Genomic DNA, 15,399 nt, shown 5'->3' with positions numbered 1-15,399 from the left:
AACGCACCTCACAGCTGATGAATTGCTTCAGAAGTGTAATCATGCAGGACGCGCAGCTCTGCGATAGAAAGCATCCTATCCGGCTGCATCACAGCCTGGTATGGCAACTGCTCGGTCCAAGATCGCAAGAAACTGTAGAGTGTGGTGAGCTCAGCCCAACGCACCGCACAAGCTTACCACCTCCCATTGATTCTGTATACACTTCCCGCTGCTTCAGGAAGGCAGACAGCATTATCAGAGACCCCTCCAACCCAGGCATTGCCTTCTTCCAGACCCTTCCATCAGGCAGAAGGTACAGAAGTCTGAAGACCCGCACATCCAGACATAGGAACAGCTTCTTCCCCACAGCTACAAGACTCCTCAACGACTCCCCCTCGGACTGCTCTGTTCCCTGTAAGAACACTATTCACGACGCCCTATGCTGCTCTTGCTCATGTATTTGCTTTGTTTGACCCCTTGATCCGCACTGTAACCAATCACTGTTTGTCAGTGTACCATTTGTCAATGTTCTCTGTTGATTATTTTTTTGTCCACTATGTACGTACTGCGTACGTTCCCTCGGCCTCAGAAAAATACTTTTCACTGTACTTCGGTACATGTGACAATAAATTAAACAAATCAAATCAAAGTCAAAGATTCTGTGCATGGTAAAGATTCACAAACAGCAATGTGATAACGATCAGATAATCTGTTTTTAGTGATGGTGGTCGTGGGACAAATAATATCCAGCACCAGGATTGCACTGGAATGATAGCCGAGAACCAGTGCTCAAATTCTCTGGAGTCGGACTTGAATCTTCTGACTCAGAGTTCTAACACTGAGTCATAACTGAGATAATTACACGGCTATCGAAATGGTGCTGCAGACTCAATGCACAAAATAGCCTGCTCCTGTTCTTGTATAAAATAAATTTCATTTTGAAAGCCATGCCAGTGAAGTTGATTTGTGGGACTAATAACAGTAACGTTTACAAAGAATTGGGAATAGATTTAATTTGTTTAAACCAATGTTTTATTCACAAGAAAATGAATGACTTTACCTTATGTGTATACATGGCACAATTATCAAATTATGTACATTGTTGAATGATTGCCTTCATACCTTACACTGGAGTTAATCTGTGCACATTTAGCGGAATATTAAAACTTCGGGGGGGGGGGGGGGGGGGGGAAAGAGAGTGGGGAGAGAGAAAAAAAGGCCAAAAGTAATAAGATTTGAGACGATTTGTAATGTGTTCTTACTGTTTTAAGAATATCGAACTTAAATGATACAACATTCAAAATGTTCACTGTCATATAAACAAACACAGCTAATAAAGTCAGCTTACATTGTATTTATACTATTTCAGTTGTTGCACATTATCTCAATATACAGCAGGGGAGGAAAAATGCACATAACACAATTATTTTGAGCCCCCAAACAACTTGACATTGCACCCTACCACAGTGAAAGGACTGAAGAGACTCATTTTGGGTGCTGCTTCATGTTGCTATGTTACCTCTGGACTAAAAGACATGAAAAATAAAATGAGGCTCGCAAATCTAATTGTGTGTATATGGTTGTGTAGCATTGTGCAACAAAAGTAAAACCTCACCAAACAAACATATGCGTTGGAGTTCGTGAGGGATAAAGTACCATATTCTAAATTACACATTGGCTCTAAATTATTAGCCGGCTATGGTAAGCAATAAATAATTACATTTGTCCGCTGTGGTTCTGAGAACTCTAAATTTTCCACATTATTTCATCATCTGAATCCATTTTTGTTCTTTGAAGAGAATCTAAGTTCCTGCAGCATATCTCGAAGATGTTGTTGCCCCAGATGTACACCCAACAAGGTGTTGCTTGATCTCAAGTCTAATTTCTTCTTTTGTTCCTTTCTCTAATGGCCTGTTAAGTAGTCCTGTGTGGAATCAGATGCAAAAGAGTCCGCGTCTTCGTTATCAGAGTCGTCACTGCTGTCATCAGCGGCCGGCTCTCCTGTTAGTGCAATACGAGCATAATCATCCGTGTCGATTGATTTGCAGAAATGAATAGCATACTTCAGTTTTTCCTCTAACACCTGCTTACATGAGTATCTGGGCAATTTCAGCAGGAAGAAACAAGTGTATGATTCAGGAAGGAAGTGGTCTGGAGGGTTGTACTTGTCCAGCACCTGCCGCAAATAATGAAACAAAGCTAACGTTAACCATCAGATCAACCAGCGCCCTTTCAAAACAAGTTGTCTTATTTAAGGACATTCAGGTTTTAATTTTCTCCAACTTTCTCTCCTTGGCTTCTTCCAAATAAAAGATGTGGCTATGGGTTAACCACATGGGTCCCAGTTTGCCTGCCTTTTTGTGGGGTATGTGGAACATCCCTTGTCCCAGTTCTACTCAGGCCCTCTCCCACAACTCTTCCCAGTACATCGATGGCTGATGCTCTCATCTGGATCTGGAAAAATTTAACAATTTTGCTTCCGATTTCCATCCCTCTCTACCTTCACATAGTCTATGTCCAACATTTCCCTTTCCTTCCTTGAATTCTCGGTCTACATTTCTGGTGATAGACAAGCCCATCGACTCCCACAGATACCTCGACTACACCTGCTCAAACCCTGTTTCCTATACAGGACTCCCAGTTTCTCCATCTTAGTCACATCTATTCGGATTATGTTATCTCCCAAAACGGCACTCTGACAGGTCTTCTTTACTGAGCCGAGGCTTCCTCCTACCATGGTTGACAGGACCCTCAACTGTGTCCGACCCATCTCTCACTCTTTTGCCCTCAGCCTTCTCCTCCCTCCCAGAACTGGTTATGAGCTGGTTTAGCTCAGTGGGCTAGACAGCTGGTTTGTGATGCAGAAAAAGGCCAGCAGCGCGGGTTAAATTCCCATACCAGCTTACCCGAATAGGCGCCGGAATGTGACGACTAGGGGCTTTTCACAGTAACTTCATACTTGTGACAATAAAAAGTTATTTTTATTATTATTGAACCACAACATGGTTCCTCCTATCCTCATTTGCAGCCCACTAGCCTCCACCTTCAAAGGATCATCCTCTGCCATTTCTACCAATACCAGCATGATGCCACCACCAAACACATCTTCCCTTCACCTCCCCTGTCAGCATGCCACAGGAACCGTGACAACCTGGTCCACTCCTCCGTCACCCCCCAACTCCTCATCCGTTCCAACAGCTCCTTCCCATGCAATTGCAGGAGGTGCAACACCGACTCCCTTGCCTCTTCATCATCAAATTCCCAAAAGCTCCTTTTCAGGTGAAGCAGTGATTTACTTGCACTTTGTTCCATTTATTCTACAGCTTTCGCAGCTCTCTGCATTGGAGAATCTAAATACAGACTGGGTGAACACTTTGCGGAACACCTACACTCAGTCAGTAAGCATGGTCCTGACCTTCCTGTTGCTTGGACATTTCAACTCACGATCTTGCTCCCATGCCCACATTCCTGTCCTTGGCCTGTTGCAATGCTCCAGTTGAAGCTGAATGCAAATTTACGGTTAGACACTTTGTAGCTTTCAGGGCTCAACATCGAGATCAACAACTTCAGACCATGAACTCTATCTTCCATTATGATAATTTTTTTCCCCAACACACTCCAACCACAGAGCCAGTCTGTGACTTGTTTTTATGTTTTGCTTTCAGAGAACGCTGATCCTTGTTCGGTTATAATCACATTCTGCTATCTGACCTTAACACCACTATTAGTACCATCTTTAGTCTTAAACACCATCATCACTCTTGTTGTCTTGTGTCTAATACATCTTTGTCAAATCTCTCCTGAGCTTCCACCTATCCCTGACCTATTTTTCTCAATGTGCTCCACCTCCTCCCAATAATATAAGACCCATCACATTTCCACATCTCTTCAGTTCTGAAGACGTCATAACAGACTTGAAATATCAACTCTGTTTCTCTCTTCACAGATCCTGCCAGACCTGCTGAGTTATCCCAGCATGTTCTGTTCTAATTTCTCTCCTTGGTCCCTGGTCCGCTTTGCCTCAAAGAAGATTCACATTTTGGTACATGTCCACAAGCAGTGGCAGCTTTCTACACATGTCGACCATTCTTCAGGGGAGAACCTGGTCCTCAACTGCTGGTGAAGGCAGCATCCCAGCCAAGGTTATTTTGTATGAAATACCTGTGCACACTTTCAACGAGTCAATCACAATACAAAGGTCAAAGAAAGACCATTGGACCCGTCAAAGCTTATTCCACCAGAAACCCAACTCTCCATCATAGCACTTAACTGTATTGGGAGCACAAATATCTATGCCTCTCCTACCTTGCCTGTTAAGATTATTTCAAGCATATCTCACCAAGTAAAGGAAATGTAAAATTATGCAAAGAACCGGAGCAAAATTTTGGATTTACATATCTCTATTAATGGTCTCCTCTGTTATCTTGGATCAAACTTTGATGCTGTTTAATATTTAAACACTTCAATGTGCTTCTAGCCCTCTCAGCATCTTTTCACTGGACTGTAAAACTTAAGCTTCTCCACCATTGCCTCGTGGCTCATCTCCCTCACCATGGGGATCAATTGGCTCTTTATGTTTTCCCATGCACGAGTCCTGGCTGGTTTCCCACTACCCGTAATCCCAACCAATGAACAATGAGGTCAATTATGGTACTGTTATCACCAGTCAGGCTTAGGTCGGGCTAAATTAGCACAGTCCTGGAATGGACAAATGCCAGGAATCGTCATCCCTCGTGCGTTCATTAGAAATACTCGAAGATGTCAAGCCAGCCGACGCTGTAATCTTCTAGGACAATCTCCAGGTTCCCGGTCTTTACTTAACATTTCAAAAAGATACACATTTATATAGCGCCTTTCATGACACAGAATGTCCCAAAGTACTTTACAGCAAAATCCCACAACCAGCAAAATGATGGCCAGATAATCTGTTCTGGTGATGTTGATTGTGGGATAAATAGTGGCCAGGATAGAGAGGATAATGCAGCATTATGCAATCTTTTGCGTCCATCAGAGGGGGCAGGGTCATGGTTTAACATCTCATCTGAAAGGCAACGCCTCTTAACGGTCTAACCCTCCCTCAGTATTGCACTGGCGCATGAACATGGATTTTTGTGCTCAACTCCCTGACTCAAGAGGCGAGAATGCTACCAACTCAGCCACAATTGACTCTGAAATAAGGAGCTCAAACGCCTCAGTGCCATCATCCAATTGTATCTTTATCGACATGGTAATACCTGAATAACAAAATCCCGCCCTCGGAAGTCTGCAATTGTCCTTGGCAGTCGTGTACGGCCCCACACAAAACGCAGAAAGAGAGAGCGCTCAGTATTGGAGAAGGATTCCATCACCTCCCAGAACCACTGAATTAACGGAGCATTTGGTTCTATTCCTTTGTACGTGGCTACAGACTTTAGAAGGTGCAGTGGAATATCAGGACTTCCGCATACCTGCAACATTACAATGGACAGAATACACAATTGAGTTTATCAAATCTTTTCCATAGCTTACTACTTTAATATTGACAATGCAAACAGTTCAAAAATTTATATTGACATTTTACTTCTAAATACAAAAAAAGTTATTTCAAAAAATCTCGCTGTAAAAAAAAATCATCCCCTCCCTCGATCTCCAACAGATATCGGACCTTAAAATATGTTCAATTAAAGAGACCACGGCTGTGTGTTCCAGCAAATCTGCAGAGTAATCGAATTTTGTACACAGCAACTGATGAGGGATTGGCACATTGGGCTGGATTTTCCCACCCTTTGGGGCCAGCCTGGGAGACCAGAGGGCTTGGGAAAAAGGCACGGGAAGGCGGGGGTTGGCGTGCCTATTGTCTTCTCGCTGCCACGCCACCTTGACCACAGTGGAGAAGGTGGTGGATGACCTTTCATGGCAGGAGCCCAAATAAGCTACTCAGAACTACAGATATTCTACAGAGCAGAAGGAGGCCAATCAGCCCATCAAGTCAGCACCGACCATCTGAAAGAATATGCTATCTAGGCCCATTTCCCCACCCTTTCACCATAACCCCACTTAACCTGCACATCTTTGGACTGTGGGAGAAAACCGGAGCACCCGGAGGAACCCCATGCAGAAACGGGAACAAAGTGCAAACTCCATACAGTCACCCAAGGACAGAATTTAACCCGGGTCCCTGGCACTATGAGGCAGCAGTGCTAACCACTGAACTGTCCCAGCCACTTTAATGACCAATTAAGGGCCTCTTCCTTTCTCCACTGACATTTAACCAGCAGTGGGGCAGTTGGGGTGGTGGGGGGGGGGGGGGGGGGGGCAGTGTGTGGGTAGACTATCATATAAATCCTAGCGGCCTCTGGGCGGAATCCAGAGGGAGGGGTGTTCTTTTTCAGGCACTCTTTGATCCAAAGAAGCCCCCCCCCAACAGCAATGGCATCACCTTCCCTTACAAATTCCATCCTTCTTGTCAGGACCACCCTGACTGGCAATCCCCATCATCACTTACCTGTTTATGAAGGCATATGTCCTCCCATGTGTGGTCCTCCTTCAGGTGCAGCCCTAGCAATGCTCCCCTCTCCCAGTGGCACGGCTGAACTGCCAGTCCTTAATTAGCTTGCAGCTCTTGGGGACATCTGGCTATCCGTACTAGGGATGAATTAATTAGCTGGCAGTGCAGAGATGTGGGACCAGGCCCTGACTGCTGAAATGGATTCTCCCTCCAGCTTTCAGGTCCTGGCAGTTTTCCTATCACCAAATCCAGCCCATTGCATTGATCACAAAGCTAGCACAAGCTGACAATTGGTTTTAACAATGTAGTGGATGGGAAGTTCCTCACTCAATTAAGTTTTTTGTTTCAACATCAGAAATAGGAGGAGTAGGCCATTCGGCCCATCAAGCCTGCTGCACCATTCAAGATGATCGTGGCAGATTAGATTGTGACCTCAACTCCACTTTCCTCCCCATCTTCAGCTGATTCAAACTACATTCCTCACCCCTCTCCTCCCAGATTAAAACACAATACCGTAAGCACATATTGCGTAACATCATGAAACAAAGGGGAACATTAAACTTTGAAGTACAACTCCCTCCACCCCATGTGGTAGATGTTTGGAATATGTACAAATCCAACACTATTTAGAAGTGAATTCTCAACAGTCAATGATTTAAAATAAAGCAATCACATCTTTCATATTTAAACTATTTGTGTAACTGAGAATCTCCAATTTAGAGTCTGTCAGAAGGAATGAAGTACCATCGTTTCCAGTTCATAGCCAGTGAAGAGAGAAAGAAGAGGCACTGGGACTACTCTCGCCATTCCCTCCCGGACAGCAGCAACCTGCTCATCAAATTCATGCAGCCTGTAATGAACAAAGAACACCAAATAAGGAAAGGTATTTTTAGAAAGTAGGAAAGGCTTGCACTGATTTAGCACTTCTCACAACGATCGGATACCTCGAGGCACTTTTCAGCCAATTAAATACTTTGAAGTGCAGCCACTGTTGTAATGTAGAGAACATAGCAGCCAATCTGCAGACAGAAAATTCCCACAAAACAGCAATGTGATAATGACCAGATAATCTGTTTTTGTGATGCTGATCAAGGGGTGAATGTTGGCCAGGACACGGGAGAAGTCTGCTGCTGGTCTTCAAGATGGTGCTGTGGGATCTTTTACATCCACCCGAACAGGTAGGTGGGGGTCTCAGTTCTGCATCTTATTGAAAGGAGGGCATCTCAGACTGATCAGCATTGCCTCAGTAATGTATTGGGAGTACTAGCTCAGATTTTTGTGCTCAAACACTGAGGTAGGACATGAACACGGAACCTTGTAACTCAGGCGAGAGTGCTGCTTTTACCAGAACAATTTATTAAACAGTTTTTAGAACCTTAAAATAGCAACACCTTCACGATGAAACGATCATGCATGACTACAGAATATTATAACTGGGCAAGTCACTGCGAAATACACCTCTGGTAAGGTAATACTACTAAATGATTAATTTTACCTGTAGTTTATGGCCAACCGAACATACTCAGCCCTGTTCTCCAATACGATGTGCGAGTGCTTGGAGCTCAGCTGAATATCTTGACCACTCGCATTTGGCACCGTGAAGGGCAAAGCCATGGCCTCAAATTCCTCAGATGTGGCTTCATTGTCTCTGATGTACATGAGCCCAGGAATAAAATCTTTGTCAACCTAAGTATAAGAACAAAGGCTAAATAAGATATATTTTCTTCAAAGACATCCAGGGCAGTAAACAATTTGCATATACGTCTTCCTTTCATGTAAATAAAAAGTCGAGGAATTTCACATGAGAATCAGATGAAAATTGACAGAATCATAGGAGGAGATGTCAGAAGGGGTGAGTGAAAACTCAGTCAAATTTACCGGGATTTCAAAGCGAGTTTTAAAGTAAGAGAGAGGCAATGAGACTAGGGGGTTTAGGAAGAAAAGGGCCAAGATGGCTGAAGGTACAATTGCCAATGGTGTATAAAAGTAGTGGGATGCGCGAGAGGTTTAAATTAGAGGGCAGAGCCTCATGAGGCCTGCGGGACTGGCAAAGTTACAGAAATGAGGATATTTGGAGAAATGAAAGCATTTAAACAAGGTTAAAATTTTAGTTTTGGGGACCAGGAGCCAATGTGAGCAGGATTTGTGTCAGAATAGAATATGTGACTCAGAGCTTTAAGTGAACCAAATTTTAAGCAGGGTGGAGTACAGAAGACTTGCTCGGTGGGGCAGAGATGGGCGATGCTACGGAGGTAGAAGAAGCGGTCTCGATTTTGGAAAGGATACAGGATACGGAGTTCAGAAGCTTAGTTTGGGGTCAATAAGGACTCTGACATTAAATGCAACCAGACTGTGGCTTATATAGTTAGTGGTTTAAATGGAGGAACTTGCGGTTCACCCAAGACTGCAAGTCAGACAAGTAGACCGATAATGCTGCTGCAGTGGGGGAGTGGATAATGTGTTAGGATTATGAGGTTTATAACATGATTATAATCTGGGACTGTGTAATACAAGGTAAAAAGGAACAAGGATTAAGAACAAAGAATAGTACAGCAAATGAACAGACCCTTCGGCCCTCCAAGTCTATGCCGATCACAATGTCCTCACTAAAAACTAAACCTTCTCCCCCTACTCGGTCCGTATGCCTCGAATTCCTCCCCATTCATGTACTCATCCAGATGCCTCTTAAATGTTGCCAATGTGCCTTCTTCCACCACATCCTCTGGCAGCGCATTCCAGAATTATGTGACCTATTCTGAAGTCTGCCTGACAGCAAGCCAGGATTGCTAGAAATTAAATGGGGCCCCAGACTGTTCTACTGAGATGATGAAAGGTTTTTCGGCTTGGAAACAAGCTCTGTGAGCTGTGGATAGAGTTAGTCTCCAGAGTCCCAAAAATGTTGACAACGTCGGGTTGTAAACAGTTGTGCTTTGGACTGTCATTTAGTTCCAAGATGAAAAACAATTGGGCTCTCAAGGATAGCTGCTCAGCATTTCTACCTGAATACAAGACCCATGTGATTCACATTGCCATGGAAATGGGCTTTGAGACAGTAACAGTCTAAGATAGCCCTGACAACTCAGACACGAGAGAGAGAGCGAGAGAGAGAAAGCGAGAGCGAGAGCAGCTAGAGGCCAAAGGTCATTATGGCTCATCACTGTGCCGGAATACAGGTGAAGCTCTTGCTCGGACTGAAAAGGTCAAAGTATGAGGAGCGAAAAGAAAGTCGGAAGATCAGCCTGGCTTGTGAGAGAGGGAGAATCTCCAGTAATATGAAGGACAGTTATTGATTATAAGTTACCAAGCTAAGAAAGGAAAAGAACAGAAGTAAACTTTCAGGAGAACCATTTTTGACTAATTCTGAGAGAATTGACTACCTACTTAAATGATAGTGTACCCGATAAGTGAGTTTCCTGGTTGCATTGAAAGTTCTGTTCTGACTTCCAGTTGCGGCTATGCGGAGCTAAGCCGCACGTTCGGCAGCTCCCGCTATTTAGGGACTTTTGGGCCGTTTCGAGGGCCCCAAACGGCGCTGTTTTTACGCATCCTGGTGGGGGAAGGTGCCTGGAAGAACTTGCCTCACACTATATGGTGCTCACCCGGAGTGGGACGAAGAAAAAGGCTGCAGCAACTCCCCCCCAAAAAATGGGGGAAGGAAAACAAAATGGCGGCCGGCGCAACACCCGAGGACTGGTGGAAGTGTGCGCAGGAGCAACAGGCCTCGCTCCTACGTTGTTTTGCTGAGCTGAAGGCTGAGCTGCTGGACTCCATGAATGCAACTACGAACAAGCTGCTTGGGACCCAGGCCGCCCAGGAGGTGTCTATTCGGGAGTTGCAGCAGCAGGCCATTGAAAGGGAGGAGGAGGCCGTGGTCCTCGTGGGGAAAGTGGAGTTGCACAAGGCACTTCACAAAAAGTGGCAGGACCGCTTGGAGGAGCTGGACGTTCATACGAGGCGAAAGAATCTGAGGATCCTGGGCCTGGCGGAGGGGCTGGAGGGGTCGGATTTCCCGGCGTATGTGACCACGATGCTGAGCTCGTTGATGGGAGCGGGGTCCTTCCATTTGCCCCTGGAGCTTGAGGGAGGCACAGAGTGATGGCCAGGAGGCCCAAGGCAGGTGAGCCCCCGAGGGCGGTGCTGGTGCGGTTCCACCGATTCAGTGACCGGGAGTGTGTGCTGCGCTGGGCCAAGAAAGAGAGGAGCAGTAAATGGGAGAATTCGGTAGTGAGGATCTACGATGTCGCAGGCACTGATCTCTTTGATCCTAAAACGGGATAGGGACCCCTTGCAGTGCGGATCATATAGGCCTATCTCACTCCTTAACGTAGACGCTAAATTGCTGGCGAAGATCCTGACTACCAGGATAGAGGATTGTGTGCCAGAGGTAATTCACGAAGATCAGACAGGATTTGTCAAGGGGCGGCAGCTCAACACGAATGTGCGGAGACTGCTCAATGTTATCATGATGCCGGCAGTGGAGGGGGAGGCGGAGATAGTGGTGGCGCTAGACGCAGAGAAAGCGTTTGATAGAGTTGAGTGGGGGTACCTATGGGAGGTGCTGGAGAGGTTTGGATTTGGGGAGGGATTCATCAAATGGGTGAGGCTGCTTTACGTGGCTCCGATGGCGAGTGTAGTCACAAACGGAAGGAGTTCGGAGTACTTTAGGCTCTATGGTGGGACCAGGCAGGGGTGTCCCCTGTCCCCCCTGCTGTTTGCACTGGCGATTGAACCGCTGGCCATGGCGTTGAGCGAGTCAGGGAGATGGACGGGTCTGGTGCGGGGTGGGGAGGAGCACCGGGTATCGCTGTATGCGGACGACCTGCTGTTATATGTGGCGGACCCAGAGGGGGGAATGCCGGGGGTGATGGAGCTGTTAGCGGAATTTGGGGGCTTCTCGGGCTATAAGCTAAATTTAGGAAAGAGCGAGGTATTTGTAGTGCACCCGGGAGATCAAGAGGAGGGAATTGGGAGGCTCCCTTTCAGGAGGGCAGTGAAGAGTTTCAGGTACCTGGGGGTGCAGGTGGCTAGGAGTTAGGGGGCTCTCCATAAGCTTAACTTCACCAGACTAGTGGAACAGATGGAGGAGGAATTTAAAAGGTGGGACATGGTGCCGCTATCGCTGGCGGGCAGAGTGCAATCCGTCAAAATGACGGTTCTCCCGAGGTTCTTGTTCCTCTTCCAGTGCTTGCCCATCTTTATCCCTAGGGCCTTTTTTAAAAGGGTGACCAGCAGCATCATGGGATTTGTTTGGGCGCATGGCACCCCGAGGGTGAAGAGGGTCTTCTTGGAGCGGGGTAGAGATGGGGGGTGGGGCTGGCGTTGCCCAACCTCTCGGGGTACTACTGGGCGGCCAACATGTCGATGGTGCGTAAGTGGGTGATAGAGGAGGAGGGGGCAGCATGGAAACGGATGGAGAGAGCGTCCTGTGGGGATACGAGCCTGGGGGCCCTGGTAACGGCACCGTGGCCGCTCCCTCCCACGAGGTATACCACGAGTCCGGTGGTGGCGGCTACCCTCAAGATTTGGGGGCAGTGGAGGCGACATAGGGGAGAAGTGGGGGGCTCGATGGAGGCTCCATTGAGGGGGAACCATAGGTTTGTCCCGGGGAACATGGATGGGGGATTTCAGGGATGGTACAGAGCGGGCATTAGACAGCTGAGGGACCTGTTTATCGACGGAAAGTTTGCGAGCCTGGGGGAGTTGGAGGAGAAATTTGGGCTCCCTCCGGGAAACATGTTTAGATATCTGCAGGTAAAGGCATTTGCTAGACGGCAGGTGGAGGGATTCCCTGCGCTCCCCGCAAGGGGGGTGAGTGACAGGGTGCTTTCGGGGGTCTGGGTCGGGGAGGGGAAGATATCCGATATCTACAAGCTTATGCAGGAGGTGGAAGAGGCGTCAGTAGAGGAGCTGAAAACTAAGTGGGAGGGGGAACTGGGGGAACAGATCGAAGACGGGGCATGGGCTGATGCCCTGGAGAGGGTTAATTCTTCCTCCTCGTGTGCGCGGATTAGCCTCATTCAATTCAAGGTGCTGCATCGGGCACACATGACTGGGACGAGGATGAGTAGGTTCTTTGGGGGTGAAGATAGGTGTGTCAGGTGCTCGGGGAGTCCAGCGAACCATGCCCATATGTTCTGGGCATGCCCGGCACTGGAGGAGTTCTGGAAGGGGGTGGCGAGGACGGTGGTGGGATCCAGGGTCAAGCCAGGATGGGGACTCGCGATCTTTGGGGTTGGGGTAGAGCCGGGAGTGCAGGAGGCGAAAGAGGCCGGTGTGCTGGCCTTTGCGTCCCAAGTAGCCCGGCGAAGGATTTTGCTACAATGGAAGGACGCGAGGCCCCCAAGCGTGGAGACCTGGATCAATGACATGGCGGGCTTCATCAAACTAGAGAAGGTCAAATTCGCCCTGAGAGGATCGGTGCAAGGGTTATTTAAGCGGTGGCAACCTTTCCTCCACTTTCTGGCTCAACGATAGGGTACTGGGACAGTGGCAGCAGCAACCCGGGGGGGTTGGGGGGGGGACGATGACTATGTTTGTTTATTTTATTTAAATTTGATTTATTTAATTTTAATTTATGGTTAAGTTTTCTTGTGGGGGGGGGGGGGGGGGGGAGGGAGTGTGATACATGTGATGTTACGGTTTGAGAGGATTTGTGGGTGTTATGGGGCAGTTAGTTGCATATTATTACTCGTTGTTGAATTTTTATATTTTCTGTAAAAAATTCCAATAAAAAGTATTTTTTAAAAAAAAGTTCTGTTCTATAGTTTCAAGCGTAAATTGCTAACACAAATGGTGTTTAGTTAGTAGTGCACTTAGTCTGTTTGTTTAAGTAAACATTTTTAAATGTGAGTTACCCTTTCAGCTTAACTGGAAGTTCAAATTTCTCTTTTCAAAAATTAATGGGCTCTATGGATAGCATAATAAATGGTGGCAATGGAGGAAAGATCTTTAAGAGGCAAAAAGCAGAGAGAGGAAGAGAACATTGCTGAGATACTCTGGAATTATTAGATAGGAGTGGAACCAAGCCAGAGTAGTCTACCGAGCTAAACAACAGAGAAGAATCTTTGGAAGATAGTGGTGCAGTTTCTTTGTCAAATGCCGCAGAGAGATCAAGGATGTCAGGGAGGGATGGTGCACTATAATCAGTCACAGAAAATGCCATTTGTAACTTTGATGAGGCCATTTCAGTGCTGTGACAGGGAAAGAAACCTGATTGGAGAGATTCTTTTGCTTTTCTTTTATTTTAATACATCTAGAGTACCCAAATATTTTTATTCAAATTAAGGAGCAATTTAGTGTGGCCAATCCACCTAACCTGCACATCTTTGGGTTATGGGGATGAGACACAAGCAGACACAGGGAGAATCTGCCATCTCCACACAGACAGTGACTCATGGCCGGGATCAAACCCGGGTCTTCAACGCCGTAGGCAGCAGTGTTAACCACTGCGCCACAGTGCCGCCCATTGGAGAGATTCAAACATGAAATTGCAGGGAGGAATTTGGGAAATGAAAGAGTGGTCATTCTCTCTTTTTGAAAAATATTTTTATTCAAGGCTTTTCAACAAAAATATAAATATACAAAATGTCAAAAGAACAACCAAAGAGCATCAGAAGAACATCACATCAACCCAACATACAACCCAAATCCTGCAGCCACCCTGACACCTACCCCAAACCACATTCCGCCTTTCCCATTTTAACTCCCCCAGCTGACCCCTCAAACCTTCTTGAAGAAATCAATCAACGATTTCCACCTCCGGGTGAACCATTCTACTGACCCCCGCAGAGTGAACTTGGATCTTCTCCAACCTCAGGAATTCTGCCATGTCACTTACCCACACCCCTGCCTTCAGCGGCTCCGAGTAACGGCAAACATCCCATCTCTTCAAATCCATTTTCAACCCCTCTACCAATCGGGCCAAGTTCAACACATGCAGCTGGGCCCAGCTCCACGCCACCTGTATACCAAGGTATCTAAAGCTCATCCCCACCACCCTGAATGGCAACACCCTAACCTCCCTTCCTGCTCAGTACCATTGATCATGAACACCTCACTCTTTCCCACATTCAATTTATCTCACGAAAACCGGCCAAATTCCCTAAAATCCACACAATCCCCCAATGCAGCCCAACGGGACCAAAATATATAACAGATCATTTGTGTTCAGCGAAACCTTATGCTAGACACCACCCCCCCTCCCCCCCCCACACAATCCCTCTCCACTCCTTGATGCCCTAAGCTTCATTGGCAATGGCTCTATTGCCAAGGCAAAAAGCAACGGGGAGAATGGGCACCCTTGCCTCATCCCACAGTGTAGCCCAAACTCACTCGCTTCGTCCACACACTTGCCCTGTACAGCAACCGGACCCAATCCACAAACCCTTGTCCAAACCTGAACCGCCCCAGGACATCAAACAAATACGCCCACTCCATTCGAGCGAAAGCCTTCTCCGCGTCCATCGCCACCACTTCCTCAGGCTCCTGCACCGCCCTCCCGCGAGGGCATCATAATCACGTTAAGTACCCTCCAGACATTCGCCGACAACTGCCTTTCTTTCACAAAACCCGTCTGATCCTTCACAATCAATCCCGGCACGCAGTCTTCAATCCGCGAAGCAAGCACCTTCACTAATAGTTTGGAATCGACATTGAACAGCGATATCGGGCAGTGCGACCCACACTGCTCTGGGTCCTTTCCTTTTTAAGAATCAGGGAGATAGAAGCCTGCGATAAAGTAGGGAGGAGCTCCCCCTCTCCTTCGACACATTATACGCCCTCACCAGCAGTGGCTCCAGCTCCGCCCCAAACATTTTATAAAACTCAACTGGGGCCCTCCCTGCCTCCATCTCCCCCAAGCCATCCATCACCTCCTGCAGCCCAATGTGGGGACCTCCAGGCCCTGAACCTGCCCCATCTCCACCTTGGTAAAC

The 15,399-nt window shown here is 47.0% G+C and overlaps 1 protein-coding gene across 9 annotated transcripts in view; it reads right to left on the bottom strand.

Moving 5' to 3' along the window:
- Positions 1-993: 993 nt before the first annotated feature.
- The window catches only part of herc2 (HECT and RLD domain containing E3 ubiquitin protein ligase 2), a 297,727-nt gene continuing 283,321 nt past the window's right edge, over positions 994-15,399 (bottom strand). For 7 of the 9 annotated variants that reach the window (XM_038818504.1, XM_038818505.1, XM_038818508.1 and 4 more), the window contains 4 exons: positions 7,962-8,152; positions 7,211-7,316; positions 5,214-5,426; positions 1,883-2,155 (listed from right to left, as the gene is read on the bottom strand). In XM_038818504.1, coding sequence (XP_038674432.1) covers positions 1,883-2,155; positions 5,214-5,426; positions 7,211-7,316; positions 7,962-8,152 — 783 coding nt within the window. Of the gene's footprint in view, positions 2,156-5,213; positions 5,427-7,210; positions 7,317-7,961; positions 8,153-15,399 lie in introns of all 9 variants that reach the window. The other 2 variants (XM_038818501.1, XM_038818499.1) reach the window with 1 other exon arrangement.

Source organism: Scyliorhinus canicula, chromosome 14 (assembly GCF_902713615.1).
Source record: "Scyliorhinus canicula chromosome 14, sScyCan1.1, whole genome shotgun sequence".
Classification (NCBI taxonomy): domain Eukaryota; kingdom Metazoa; phylum Chordata; class Chondrichthyes; order Carcharhiniformes; family Scyliorhinidae; genus Scyliorhinus; species Scyliorhinus canicula.
The sequence above is the reverse complement of the archived record's forward strand: the minus strand, read 5'-3'. Positions and strand labels throughout refer to the sequence as shown.